This window comes from Neolamprologus multifasciatus, chromosome 5 (genome assembly GCF_963576455.1).
Source record: "Neolamprologus multifasciatus chromosome 5, fNeoMul1.2, whole genome shotgun sequence".
Lineage (NCBI taxonomy): Eukaryota > Metazoa > Chordata > Actinopteri > Cichliformes > Cichlidae > Neolamprologus > Neolamprologus multifasciatus.
Genome location: NC_140443.1, coordinates 11,444,438 through 11,459,991, shown reverse-complemented (window position 1 = coordinate 11,459,991; position 15,554 = coordinate 11,444,438). Strand labels below are relative to the sequence as shown.

At 39.9% G+C, this 15,554-nt stretch overlaps 2 protein-coding genes across 5 annotated transcripts in view; one reads left to right on the top strand and one right to left on the bottom strand.

The window, feature by feature from the left end:
- nisch (nischarin) overlaps positions 1 to 7,209 on the bottom strand; it is a 28,307-nt gene extending 21,098 nt beyond the window's left edge. For 3 of the 4 annotated variants that reach the window (XM_085159451.1, XM_085159449.1, XM_085159450.1), the window contains exons 1-6: positions 6,999 to 7,209; positions 5,886 to 5,969; positions 5,201 to 5,383; positions 1,920 to 1,968; positions 1,152 to 1,315; positions 956 to 1,051 (exon numbers count right to left, since the gene is read on the bottom strand). In XM_085159451.1, the coding sequence (XP_085015577.1) occupies positions 956 to 1,051; positions 1,152 to 1,315; positions 1,920 to 1,968; positions 5,201 to 5,383; positions 5,886 to 5,969; positions 6,999 to 7,079 (657 nt within the window). In that variant the 5' untranslated portion in view covers positions 7,080 to 7,209. The other variant, XM_085159452.1, reaches the window with a different exon arrangement.
- A 2,755-nt stretch (positions 7,210 to 9,964) lies between these two features.
- Positions 9,965 to 11,766, top strand: LOC146518121 (uncharacterized). Its single transcript, XM_085159457.1, has one exon. It carries the CDS (start codon positions 10,445 to 10,447, stop codon positions 11,120 to 11,122), a length of 678 nt encoding a protein of 225 aa, XP_085015583.1. The 5' UTR covers positions 9,965 to 10,444; the 3' UTR covers positions 11,123 to 11,766.
- Positions 11,767 to 15,554: the final 3,788 nt, after the last annotated feature.

Here is a 15,554-nt window from a genome sequence, read left to right as displayed (position 1 = left end):
CTTTTTTTCACACTGGACACAAAGAAACAAAAAAACAAGTTATTATTTTGTTTGTTATCTTTTTATGAGTTTTTATCTTCCAAGTAAAAAAGTACAATTTAGTTCGACATCAAATGACTCTAATAACAGGTATTTATAGGCATCAGCTCCACTCATAGGCAGCCGTAGGCTCTGCCAGCCTCGTCTTCATTAACCGGAGTCCCCGTACTGGACCTCACAACAATGTTTTTGCTGCTGGTGCCTTTGGAGTTAATTTAACAAAATTGCCAAAATTCCCTATGGCTTGTTGTGAGATAGAGCCTATCCAAGAAGTGTATGCTTCAATTTTAGTGAATAAAATTCAAGTTTTATTCATCTGTTGCTTACAGTGTCTGTGAATGGCACATGTACAGTTTATGGATTAATAACAAGCATACCTTTTTTTTTTTTACTCAAAGAAAACAAAACAAAAAACAAGAGTACACACTGTTGTGTGCTCTGTGGTAAACAACTTGTAAGCACGCAGCAAAAAGGACCCTCAAGCGCGCTACGTCCAGTCTCAAAATTTCAGGTCAAACATACCACTGGACGAAGCTTTTGACCCTCAAAACACTGAGCACCAACTCTTTTATGAGCACATTGCATTGTGTTTATAAAAATAATAAAAACAGCTTTATTTAATCATTTTCAACCCTAACACTAGCGTGACCAGTTCAATTCAGGCCAAGCAGCTCTTCTACCCTATGGCATGCATCCCCCTCCCAGCGTTCCCAGCAAATTTACAAAAACAAAATCAGTGATTTATATTTAGTAACAAAGAAAATCCGAGAAGAGCTTTCAGCAAATGTTCAAGCTTAGCAAACTTTGTCACACTGATTAGCAATGCCAGTAAAGCTTTCCTCGTTGTATCCACTAATAAATCACATTGTTACATAAAAACAGACAAAACATATTTCATTGACAGAGAGACAGTTACCTCTATTTGCAGCAGGGATTTGAAAACAGACAGGTCAAAGGGGAGACTCGCCTCCTGAATATTACTGGTTCCTACTGGACCTCTGGTACCAGAAATCTGAGAAACAAAGACAAAAACCAGTGAGAGCCTTCACCACCTCTGCTGCTCAGAGGGAAACGACATGACAGGGATTTCTGGTGTATAAGTGGTGTATAACCTTGAGGTATCGCAGCCTGCAGGTGAAGTCGAGGATGTGTCCCAGGTCTGTTTTGGCATCTCCGTTGCAGCAGGTTGGTTTGGCCATCCGCAGCTGCTGGGAGACGGAGAAGAGCTGCAGAGGACGGAGAGAAAACACCTCGCCGGCTTGCAGCAGCTGCTCACCTACAGCACACAAACAGACAGTGTGACACTGCTCACTGTACAAACCAGGTGTGTCAAATTTATCTTTTCATTCTTTTCCTTTTAAAACAAACAATAAAAAAAGAGCTCCACATTTACTTAAACATATAATAAACAACATGAACTATCTTTTTAATTTAAGGAATCTTATATATAATCTTATTTTGCTTGAGTATACAGTTATTACATGTATATTACAATTTTAGAGTATTACGGAGCTACACACAGTTGTACTTTACTCTTTACTACGTATTGAAATCTAGAATCGGTTTTAACTTTCGATAAATGCTGAGTGGAATCCTGCAGTGGCATCCTCACACAGGAGTCAATATTTATGATTCAAACATTTTCAATAAAAAAAAATAGCATTATGAATGAGGTCTATACAATTTTCACACACTGTAAATACACTGTCCGCCTATTTGGACCCTAACATGTCACATGTAAGACACCCTTGGTCTACACACTTGTTATTTTCTTTGCAGGGAAGTCTGTTATATGTTCACATATACAGCTTCAAACGGTTATTTACAAATCAGATGTTAATAAGACCTCTAAAGCAGGTCCACTGTGTCTGTTATCCTACCTTTATGGAACAACTCCTCTGCCAGCGCTGCAGTGATGCCATTGATTTCCTGGAAGAGAAAAAAATTCTATTAACTTTAAAATAACTAACAGTTGTCGTTACTTGAACATGGAGCCATCACCTACAAATTAACTGAATTAACAACATTAGGTCGTGTTTGGACGATGACACAATAAGAAACACCTGAGATAAGATTTTATATAATCGTCGCTATTTTCATTAGTCTGTTACCAGACATAGTAGTTGTTTATCCTAATTGTTAACACTGTCACTGATCCACAGTGCTGGTAAATTGTTGCACTGTAAATGTTAGCCACCATCTGCCACCAGATGGAGCATTTTTGTTGACAAATACCTTAAATCTGTTCATCTAGGCCCGATCTTTTTGTTAACACTTTTATTGTTAGCTCTTTTAAAGGTGAAAGAATGAGATTACGGAAAGCGGTGGAAACAGGCTTTCTCCGAAGGGTGGCTCGACTCTTTTTTAGCATAGGGTGAGGAGTCCAGTCATTTGGGAAGGGCTCAGAGTAGAGCTGCTACTCCTCAGGTTCTCTAACATCTGTTAGACGTTGTCTGCCTAAGTAACAGCAAATAGAAAAAAAATTTTTTACATTCAAGCTTTTTATTATATTACATTTAGATTCTGAATTACTGAATCACTTTTAATCACCTTTCAAAAATTTTCAGTTTCTTAAAAGTTCTTCTTTATTGTAACTTCCCCCCTACCATCCTTGTATTTTACTAATATTTCTTTAATTCTGTTTCTTCTACTGTAAATTGACTGTTGACGCAGATGCAGATCATAGGTCACACTCTATATTGATTCCTGATCTATTTTCTATGTGGGGAAAAAAGATCTTTGAAGTTTCTGAGTCTGAACACAGAGTGAAAGGCTTGCATGTGACTGAGGTATGCAAAAACTCCACTGATATGAGTTTTACGTCACTGTTAAACAATGCAAAACGCCAGCAATGATCTATAAACAAAAAAAACTTGGAGCCATGCAAATACAACCGGTTTATGATTCCCATCACTTTGGCTGATCATCATTTCTTTACTGATGCTTTCACAAAAGGTTTTTTTTAAACTTCAAATAACATTAACACAAATCAACCTCCAACCATGTTTTAAAAAAGTTTGGTTCGTAGTACTTAGAGCTACGCCTGCAGACACCTGGATCTGTCAGCTGTCTTCCTTTCAAACACATTACACTTCGATGTAACCGAACATTAAACAGAAGATACAGATTCCCACTATCATTCCAAACAAAGTTATCTGCTACAGTCACATGCTGTTCACTTCAAGTCACATGAGAGGTTTTCCTGTGTGTGCTTTGCCGTGCAGGCTTCTCAAACAGTGGCCTCTTGTTGTTAATCCATTATCGTCATAATGTGATCACTGTCTCTGTCATCACAAAGCCTCAAGCCACTGTGTGTGTTATCAGACTACACTTGCTTTATACAAGACTGATCTATCAAAGAAAATTAAGTCACAGAAATTATATAATACAAAGAAACAGAATATAATAGTTATTCTTGATACATGGATTCAGTTTTATCAACTGTTCAGCCCAGCACATTTACAGAGACCCCAGTGGTTTCTTTCAATGGGCAACTGGGCCATTCGTGTAGCATTGAGATTTTATCTACATCTAAATTTGTTGCATGATGAACTCGTGTGAAACTGTGACAAACCTAACAAAACCATCAGCTCTCTGCCTCCTGATGTTAACCTGTATAATCAGTCAGCTCAGTATGATGAGAAATGAGCCACGGAGAGAGAAATCCATGATCAGTTTTTTTTAGATGTTTTCACTCTTGTCTAAATTAAGGGCTTTGTTTTGCTGAACTTTGTATAAGGATAATATAAAACAGGTTAGCTATCAAATCTAACAAGGTGACAGTGAACTTTGGGATTAGTTTTCAACCAAGCCTAGACGTTGAGAAAAGACGAGTTAAAGATTGTTATTCAGTATTGTTTGCTGGGATGACGCTGGGATTAGAACATTACCGAGGGTAATGTCTTCATCCGTAAGAAGGCTGTAAAACTGACAATGACTCAGAGCTCGGGATGAAAGTTGCGGCCAAACTCATGACGTGATCAATTCTTACAAACACAGCATTCATTGTGCAAAACACTGTGACACGTACAAACATGATGTATTTTTTAGACTTTATCAGCACGTTTTGCAGCCCTTAAATGGAAGAATAATCCACTTCACCATGACTTTCCTTCATAAAAGCTACTAAATAATTTCCTTGTATTATTTAAGAGAGTCCAATAAAATACACTCAGTTCGAGTTCATCAAAAGGGCTCAGTATTTTTTTATTTGAAACATTGTCTGTAATTTATTGCAATTGAGGTTAAATTGTTAATAATGTTTTAAACTTTATATATATATTATACATGATTTACATCCTCACGTACTGTCTATATATTATGAGGGTTTTTTTAATACGATGTTGTAAATTGTTTAATCAGGCCTATAACTGATGGATGGTGTCTTGTGTTTACTGTGATGAACTGCTTTGACGTTAATCTTAAATGAAGAGACTTTTTCTCAGGGGTGGGTGCCATGTGTTTGGGCCTATGTCACTTCAGGATAGTGTTTTGACACCTGTTTCTATAATGTTATACTGAAGCTTATACCTACTGATAGCTGTAATTGTGCCGATTGTACAAAGGGAATGCTTTTACATTCAAGAGCGATAAAAAACTGTTTTCCTGTGGTATTATACTGTAATTCTTTGGCTCTATATATTTCAAATTCTCAAAATCAGGAGCATATTTGAGAGATGAACTGATGTAAATATGTTATGGTTAAAAATAAAAATGAGACATTACTGCTACTGTAGATTGTAGATACTGTAGATTCTCTATTTAAGAAAAAAAACTCTAAGCTGGGAAACTTAAGTGCAAAACATTTAACACAAAATAAGGTCAATCTAATCAAGACAGCAGGACAAAACTAGACAGTTCAATAGTTCAGTCTTGCTGTGTCAACAGTTAACGTTTTGTTTCAACACGAAGTCGTATGTTGAAATAGGAAGAAAAAAAGTGTTTGACTGGTTTTGTTTGAAGAACCTGACTAGTCTGCACAGAGTCTTTATCTCAAAAATGTCTAACAGATTTAAAATGAATGGGAGCATCTAGATCTTATCAACCAGCATGACTCTCTGACCTCGTTTTCTTTGCTGTAGTGAAGACCTAACAGACCTCCACTCCAAACTGAGGTTATTCTAAATCATGAACTGCACACTTGTTTATAGGTTGTACTCACGTAGAGATGAAAATGTAGGAAGTTGGTGAGCGGTGTGGGCGTGGCTTGAGGAAACTGCTGGAGAAGAGTCTGCAGGTAGAGCTCCAGCTCCTTCTGCCGCCGCTCCACCAGACTCTTTGAGTTCTTTCCCAAGATCTTCTTAGGAGGAAGCAATCGTCTATCAACCTTTTTCTCTGCCATAAGCTTAAGAGGAAACAAACATCAGGAGTAAAACCAGGTTTGATTTTCATAATAAAACAATCCTGCAGCCAAGAAACAAATGTTTCCTAGGTGCAGAGAACATGAAAAGTTGTAGCTAGTCTCCATTTTATATCATTGTAATTTGATAAGACTTATCAGAATGCCATTCAAACAAGAGAGAAATTGACATAAAAAAATTTGAGGAAATTGTTAGAGATATTTTTATGAACACAATTTATAGACCGTAAATTGTCCTGTTAAAAGGAGAGAAAAAAACTACAAGTGCTAAAGGTAGTTAGCATTGTTGTCTCACAGCAAGAAGAGCCTGGAATCTAATCCACCATCAGGGGTTAGGTTAACTGGTGATTCTAAATTGCTCATAAGTGTGAATGTGTCCATCTCTCTGTGTTAGCCCTGTGACTGTTGGTAGTTTACTGGAGGATTCAGACTAAAAAACTGAACTGTTGATGGTGGCATAACGCTGCTCACTGGCCCACTTTATTACCTTTTCGTGGAGGTCGTAGAAATCACTATAGCGGTGCTTCACAGTCCACCTGTGCTGTCCATCCGTCACATCAATGATGTAGACCTGAAACATCAGAGAAGCATATATTAAAATCTGTGACCCAGCAGAGGATTCCTGCATATAAAATTTTTTGATCTCCACCAAAGAGGTTTGGAATTTCTGCCAAAGGAAAATCACCAAGACTATAATAAAATATTATTTTACCAATTACATTTTAAGTGGGTTTAAATTCATGAAATCGTTAAAACATTTTACCAAATAACAGAAAATTCACAGCACACTTATACGTGTTTGCTTGTTTCCAGGATCAGATGAACCTAAATGTTTCCTGAAGCAAGAACTTCGACATACAGCTGTTGTATTTAAAATGCAGTCAGGGTGGCTATGTGGTGACTCACTGGACAAAAATGCCAGAAATCGTCAAATGTATCACACCTAAACCAAATAAAAATTTATTGAACTAGGGGAACAGTTGATACTTAATTCAAGCATTCAGGCTCTTTGTGGATTAAAAGCGTCTCTTCAATTCAGAAAAACATGGCAAAAAATATCAAGTGAACAAATCACTCTCCCATATTAAGCTCCATTCAGATGAAAACGTGTGGTGACATTACTTGTTTTTAAAGCTGAGTGACCTATATTAATAATCAATTCAAAATCTGGTGTTTTTTCTCTGTCCTGCTGTCTTGAGAAAGGATTTAACTTACAAGAGGCAACAGGAGCAAATCGGGTTATCAGCCACACACAGCACACTGTCATACAAGAAAGGAACAGGAAAAGACTGAATCCGTAAAAGACTATCAGATTTACACATTCAAGAGGAAACACTGTAACCCAACCGAAACCGTGCGTGAAAATTAAGGCAGCAGTTAGCAGTTAGCCTGTGAGCTGCTCTTTCGGCTGCTTTTACCATGCTCTGAAGAATAAAGACATAAAGCCCGAATCCATCTCCATGTTAAGTCCAGTACAACACACCCACTGTCTGGGGAACTCAGAAATATTACTCGCTGTTTTTCCGATAGACCTGGAAGCCGGGAGAGCTACAAGCTAAGCTAACTGGTATTAAGCTAGAAAGAGCGGAGCGGAGCTTACAGTGTAGTTTTCCACCAACTCTGAGCCGACAACAGATACTTTTCTCTCCGAAACCTCCTCCGTAAACGGGACGGGCTCCATGCTGTGATCAACGAGAGGAGATTATCTATTACTGAGGAAAACGGTTGCTAAAGATGCATAGCGTTCCCTTTCAGTCAGCCGCCTCCTGCCGCCATGTTTGTTATGATGCTGAACGAAGCAGGTGACTGGCTGACAAAAAAAACTTTATTTAAAAGTTGTTTAGTTACAGTCACCTTTTTTAAAAAAAAGTTTGCTTTTTTCTTTGTTATTTCCTTTTCTTGGTTCTTGAAAATAAATAAATAAATAAATTATGTTATATTAAAATGTGGAGATGAGCATATGTCATTACTATAGCCACGCCTTGTTTGGTGAACTGATCACCCCGATTCGTCTTTCAGCTGCTCCCTTCAGGTTTCCCCACAGCGGATCATTTGACACACCCTATCCCCATCACCCTCCTCTGCTACACCAGCCATCGGCATGGGCTCCTTCACATGAATCTCCTCTGTAGTCTTTCTGTTTTCCACATGCCTGCAGCTCCATCTTCAACATCCTTTGTCCAGTATATTCACTATCCCTCCTCTGCACATAATCTCAGCCTCGTCTCTCTAACTTTATCTCCAAACTGCTCAACCTGAGCTGTCCCTCTGTGGTACTAATTTCTAATCCTGTCCATTCTAGTCACTCTAACCTAACCTATCTTAAACAGCTCGTTCCCACGTATTCATGGTATGGCTCAGCAGCTTTATCCCTGTGTAGTTTCTAAGGCTCTGGGGTGTGTTAAACAATCTTGTTAAAAAAGTCTGCTACACTGTCTGCTACACATCTCCATTTATTTTCTTGGATGGGTTCCATTAAAGATAAGCCTAATTTCCTTAGTTGGTTTTAAGCCACTCCATTTAACGGTCACAAGGGGTCACTGTGCTGTAGCATATTTGTAGGGTTGATGTGGTCCTCCATTGTGTTTGATTTGTTGACTAAAACTGAATTAAATATACATATTTGAACTGGAGAGAATAGCCTGTGGTGAAAAAATGAATGAAAAAGGAATTCAACTTTAAAGGGCTCCTTATTTTTTTCAGTCAACACTAAAGATGAAATCCATCCTTTCTTCTTCTGATTAGATGACAAATCTAAAACGTCACTTAGCAGCCCTTTCACAGGTTGGCATGCTCACAATGACAGTAATCTTTACCTTGTTTACCTTCTTCATTTTCTAGGAAGACAGGCCGTCGTTTCCGGAACAGCATTTTAACACAATCTGTTATTAATTATTTGCACAAATATTCCCAAGATGTGAAATATATACAATAAACAAGTGTTCATTCAGCAGTGCTGGCAATTACACTGTTACATGATCTGTTTCAGACAATTAACAGAAGAAGGACATACACACACTCAAAGACACCAAAAGTAACAATAACCAGGAAAACTAATTTAAAAACAAAAAAGATACAGTTTTGGAGTTTTGTTTTGTTTTTGAGCAAGACTTGAGATAAGGATATGTATATTTTTTATTCTTACTAGACATTTCACTAACTTTAAATAACGGCCTAAACTGCTGTACTAGAAACACACTGGTAGAGGGAGTACACGTTGTACTCTCCGTTTGCACGTATATTTGCACCCTTTACTTTTGCTTGTGTTTGAACAAGTTGGACCAGATGATGGCGCTGGATATCAAATTATTACCAAGGTTCTTGCAGTTCTAACAGTATATCCTGTGGTTAAAAAGTGTTTTAAAATGTCTCTTCAACCCTATCCTGCAGTAGTTGTTGACATATTACAATAAAATAACAGATTTCAACCTCGTGTTGACGCTAAATGTTTTAAAAAGGTGAGTTGATCGAAAAAAGCAAGTAAAAGTCTGTGCAGGATTTGAAGAAAAAGAAGACGAATGCCTTTTCATTGTAACTATACACATGTACAAAGAGATACAGAGCATCTCCTACTCAGTGCAGGCATTTTATTTTAATCTAGTCAAAGCCTTTAAAGTTAAGCAGGGGTTTATGGCATAACTTTATCTACTTTAGAAGTGCAGAGCAAAGCAACACTTGGAGTATATGACCACCTTAAAAGTTATTTAACCTCTTCAAAGCTGTCAATCTAAACCAGGCTGTCTAACTAGCTTGCATAGATTATCCTTAATTATTTTGAATAAGTTACCCATTTACAAGACTGATAATGAGTACCTTGGAGCATGTTAAGAAAAACAAGCCTGTTTTTCCACAATCATTTTCAGATCCCAGGAAAAGAAAGGACAGACAAGTTCTCCCCTAGATCTAGAATTAAATAATAAATGAACTTTATTGAAAATTTGTGGGAATTAATGAAACCCAGTGGGCCCAGTCGGCCACAAGTTTGACACCTCTGGTTTGAACCGAAGTGGTGAGACTGGTGTGCTGTCTTCGAGGAAGCCATTTTAGAGCACAAATGAATACGTACAAAGTTATTCGCTACCATTACAGTGGTTTATATAGCTGTCCTCGGACGGATCTTTCGGTAATGCTGTGATACTCTGAACTGTTGTGGGCATGGTCCATGTACAAGGCCGTAAATAACGGCTGTCAGACTGTTACGGTGACCACTCCAGTCCGCTCCGATTGTTGTTGCTGTACGTGACCACTGTCTTTCCACGGGGAGGGGGCGGGGGAGAAGGAACAGCAGCAGCTGGGCATCAGATTTCAACTGCCAAAACTAAGGCGGACTGAACCATCACTCGGCGGGGAGGATGCTTTCTGTGTATCACATCACATCTTTTTAACATAGCTACAGTAGCTTCATATGGGTATTTAGGTATTTAATATTGAGGTTTAGAATAAATGACCGACAACATATGTCATATTACAATGTTTCAAATGGGAAACGGAGACGCGTGAAATGACATCTCCCCCCGCCTCCTTCTACACGAATGAAATCTTCCAGCTCCTTATAATAACACCGAGAAGACGGCACCTCCACAGTCAGTGATGGTAAGCCCTCAGTTTGATGTCACTACTGACTTAACTCAGAGAAAAACCCACCTTAAAATCAGCGAGACGACTCTCAAAACTATTACCCCGCTCACTTCAGTTCACTAATCAGAGCTGCAAGGAGCTGATTTCACTTTCAGAAAGGGGTGGAAAAAAAGAGACATTAGCGAGACTGACGAGGGCGTGACAGAGAGCCAAGCGAGCAGGCAAACTGCTGCTGCAAGGGGAGGCAGAGGAGGCTATGCACCAGCCGAAGCCAGAGGTCAAGAAAAAAAGTGAAAAAATAGTCAAAAGGTAGACTATCGAGTGAGAGGAGGAAGGGTCATTTGTGATCTGAGCCACACATCGAGAAACAATCCTCGCGTTGTTGTTGAGTGAGCAACCGAGTGAGGAGGAGGATGTGAAGGAGGTGTAGCTGAGAGGCGACATCAAGAAAGGAAAGGAAACAAGGAAATGCTCTCAGAGAAGATGTGCAGGAGTATCTGCGAACACCCCAAGCTGCTGCAGGAGGGGAACGAGGCTCTGCAGAGGGACGGCCGCAAGAAGCACGGCTGGTCCAAGAGCTGCAGGGGGCGCCTGCAGGGGCGGAGGATGAGCGGAGGAGGGTGGCCGAAAGGGCGCAACCACCACTATCATCATCATCAACATCACCACCACCATCATCATCCCCGACACCACCAGAAGCCGGTGCTGTCCCTTCGTCCCGTCAACGTGAAGGGGAAGAGGGTGAGGGGGATGCAGGCCCCCAAGAACACCAACCAGTTTTTGATGCATGAGAAGTACGAGATGCTGCACATGCGCTGTGACTCAGTGGGGAGCGATAGCGGCTGCAGCTCCGACAGCGACATGGAGCTGACGGACATGGACTCATACCTGGGCGTCCTGGAGAATGCCAGAGGAGCCCTCTTGGACAGTCCCAACCCATACGGCTCAACATCGCCTCCGGGACAGTTTGTGGTACTGCACGAGGACCCTCTGTGCACGCACGAGGGCAGCTTGCTTCTGCATGAAAGCAGTCTGCGTCTCCAAGAGGAGAGCATGCAATATTTCCCCTCTGAAGACGACCTTATGCAGAGCCAGAATTTCATGCAGAAGGACTTTGTTGAGTTCTATGACATCCTGACACCCTGAAGGGAAACTTTCAGGCGGACATTTTGTTTTCACCAAGACTGTACCTGCTCAGGTTTGTCCTGCTTCATGTTCACAGAAAGAAAAGTCTCCTTTCTTCTTCTTTTTTAACGACAGACAGCCTTAACATCTGGAGAATTTGCTTGCAGGATGGAATGATTCAAATGGTTTCCAGCAGAAATTAACTTTTTTTTTTTTAAACTGAGTGTAATTTTATTTTCAATCATTCCTGCAAAGCACTCCCTCTTTGTATTTTTGAGATACTGGCACTGATGTTTAGAGGACAAGAAGCGCACTCACAATAGGTTAAATTGTCTCACTCCGCTGGTATTTTTCCAGGTTTAAAACTTAACTTTTGCAGATTCCTGTCTTAAATCGCGTTAAGACGGTTTATTTTTTTCTGTTGTTGACTGGTTAATGTGTGGTTATGTACCGTGTGTCTGGGTGCTGTAAAGTGCTTCCTTTCTGTTATTGTTGTTATACACAAAGGGAAATGGCTGGATGGTGGGAGTGAGCCCAAACAGCCAATCGGCTTTGAGCTGACTGGATTAGGCTTGAGGTGATTGGCTGATGAACATTGTCTGTGACAAAAGCATTTGGCTGTAAAGAATAAAAGAAAAACCCAATAAATATCTGAATAATATAAAGTGGGCTGATTGTTTTTGTGAATGCTAAGAGCCTGTAGAGGCAGTGTGTCACTGTGTCATTAGGACAGCTCGAATAAGACCCTGTAAAATAAATGGTCAGATTTGTTGTAAGAGTTCACATGAGACTGTGTGAGCGAGGAAGAGAGATTGGTGAATGAAATAAATTCATGAAATCTGCATCACAAGCATTCAAACCATTCTAACAGGACATGAGACACATTTGACACAAATTAAAGAAAACATTATAAAATCCCTTATAAATACCCCAAAATCAAGTTCTTAGTGCAACAGTGACACACAGCTGCAGGCAGATTTATTAACACATCATAAAACAAGGTGCTAACTGCACACACGTCTCTCCAGCATTTGTTTTCAAGAGTTCAAATGCGTTTTCATTGCATTACACATGAATTTCTAACCAAAGTTTGACAGCATGTAAGAGTTGAAGATAAAATCTGCCACATTGACAGAAGTCAGTCGATAGAATCACATTTAAAGATGTTGTGTAACAAACAATTGCACTTTTTGAATGTTCACAGAGCAACAGGACATCTAAGTTCTGCAGATTATTTTTACCCCCATACAAAAGGAAAAATAAGTCACTAAATGACAGCACATTTTTTCAACAATGCTCAAAAATTTGTAGATGACACAAGAAAAGAGAAAAAGAAAAGAAAACAACAGCAACATTACTATATTCATGTTTTCTTCCACTGTGAGGGTGAGTGTTGATTTGGGTGGGTGTGTTTGGGTGGGTGTTGTGTTTGTCGGAGAGAGACGCAACTAAAAGTAAGAAAGCACACACAGACGGGGCCCCGGGGACATCGGAGTGGGAGGGGCATCACAGAACGTGTCGGGTCCTGGATCACAGCATTCTTTATTTATTGAATTTTACTTCACCTTTTTTGCTCTCTCCTGCCTCAGGGTTAGGGTTAGGCTGCTCCCAGGCCTGAGAGAATTGTAGATCAGGTCCCTTTTTGACCAGACCCCACCTCAGCTGGTAGAGTCAGTTCAACTGGTTCTTTCTATTAAGAGTTAGTCTTCATAATGATCTGATATGTATAGTAACCAAATTAAAGATCCTGATCTTAAAAGCGTGTGTGCACATTGCTGTTTAAGTCCATACCAAAATTTACTTTTCACATTTCCCATATAAAGGCCACTTTTGAATTTTACAGACCAGGAATGAAGCGGGAAGGAGGGAGAATCGGCGTGTTCCTGTTTATAGATCCGTTAAAGTGGATTATTTGAAGTGAAGGGAGCTGGTCACACCCACACAGCACAGCCAGGAAAGTATAAGCCTCTTTCTGTGCCATAAACTAATAATGGTAACAGGTCAAACTGCGAGGAGCAGGCAGATTCTTCACTCTTATTTGTACAGAGCAATATTCTGCTCTTCAACGAGAGTGAGAAGCAACTACAGAAAAGGTGAACACAATACACTAGACAGCATATAAAAATAGAAAGGTCCAAATGCTTCAACTTCATGTTTTTCCATATTTCCATTTAAGAGTCTTATCCTTAAAAATGTGATTTTTGAAATTAACATCTGTAATATAATACATGTTAATAAGTAATCACTCATTAACATGTATTACATTACAAATGTTATTATGATGTTAATTTCAAGAATAGAGGCACAGATTGCGTGAACAAGAAATTTCTCCTACATTAAATGACCTCCTGGTTTACGCATGCAGCTTTCTGCAACCTATACTTATCTTCTGAAATGTCAGGGAAGCCGGTCTGGTGTCTCGTCACTCGTCACCTTCCTTACGTCAATGGTTTGGAGAACTTGGGAATGCAGTGTGGCCCCTATTTAACTTATTCAGTATGTAGTTATTTTTCTTTGGGTCTTTTAAGACAAATGGTTATATTAGCTCCATATTCTGACTGAAGATGAAAAGGAGTGCATAAAAATACACAAAGGATGATGATTCAGAAATATGCAATGAATAAGCAACATAAAGCTATATTATAAATGCATTTAATAGTAAAGCTGCTACATTTCTAATCTGAGGACCTATGAGACAGAGCCTCAAGATGAAACACAAGAGATTACAAAACATTATAAGCTGTAGACTGTAAAGTACCAAACTTTCCATTCCCAGCCAGACTAGAACAGAGCTATGAGAGGGGCCAAGGGCTTTGAGTGGCTGTAGCTCAGGCAGAGCAGGTCAGCCACTAATCAGAAGGTCGGTGGTTCGATCCCAGGCTGCCTCCTGGCTGCATGCCAAATATCCTTGGGCAAGATACTAACCCCATATTTGCCTACTGGTGGTGGTCAGAGGGCCCGGTGGCGCCTGTGTCCGGCAGCCTCGCCTCTGTCAGTGCGCCCCAGGGTGGCTGTGGCTACAATGTAGCTTGCCATCGCCAGTGTGTGAATGGGTGAATGACTGAATGTAGTGTAAAGCGCTTTGGGGTCCTTAAGGACTAGAAAAGCGCTATACAAATGCAGGCCATTTACCATTTTATTATTGTTCTTAAAGCTTACATATGCAATAGCCTCTGCATCCTGAAAAACAAGCTCCCCAAGCCATTTTTTGTTGATATTTTTTTCAGTCTGTTATGTTTTGTATGGTATATTTTATCTTCTTGACTTTTCCAATGTAGAATTGTTCCGTTTTAATGAGGCTTTTGCGTAAAGCTTTTTGAGTTTTGCTGCAGATTTTATAATATGGATTAATGAAAGACAGACACTGGCGGGTGTCCAGTGTGTATCCAACCTCTCACCCTGTGTCAGCTGGGAAAGGCTCCAGTTTGCACGTGATTCTAAAAACTATAAACAAAACACAAAAAAAGGAACTTGTTTTAAGATGAGATTATTTAACATGAAAACATATTTACCCTGAGAAATCCACATTTTTGTTCTACAGCTCCAGAAGGACTCATCTGTCACTAAAAAGCTCCCTGAAATGTACAGAGTGGAAGTTTTCGAGTATTTAGAAGTTTTTTTAGTTTAACCATCTCGATCTGACCTTTGACTTGCAGATCAGCTGACATGCACAGAATTGACACTGGGGGTTGTGTTAACCAAGAGCACAAACGCAGTCAAATCGACCTGCATGTGTGTTTGCACCATGCTTATCTTATCGCACACAGGTTGTTCAGTGCCTTGCTCAGGGTTACAGTGGTAGGTCACAGCCTGCTTTGAATGTAATGTCTCTATTGTACCTTCAGCTCCTGTTGCTATCAGCCAGCAGCAACTTTTACCCTAACATGACTTCTTGTTGTGCAATGCTTACTCTGATTGGTTGGCTTACACAGCCAAACAGGAAGCAAATGTGAACGGTTACACACCAACGCACACATACACAAACACACACACAGGCCACAGAAAGTTGTGCTGTGGCAGATTACAAAAAGTAGATCATTACGCTGCAAACACTTCTACTGCTAGCTGTACCGATGCTAATCTGCTGACACGTACAAACACATGGATCTGTCGACACTTGTAAGAACGCTTGCTGACACACATTTCATTTCTCAACTCAAATTTTCATTAAACGTTATCTTGCTTTGACACTAATGCCAGGGCTTTACTGCCAAACTGCGCCAGCTCTTTAGCTGAGAAAAGCGAACACCGTGTTTGAAAATGTTCTCAGTTTTAAGTTTCATAGTTGAACTTAACAGACAACAACACTTGTCAGATATTGAGAAGCATGAACTGTTGTGGTGAAAGGGCAGTCGTCCAACAACAAGTACAGACAGAGTTACAGTATGAACGACGGTTGGAAAGATCACTGACACTCCTACATACATAAACACACATGCCCTGCAGGTATTCC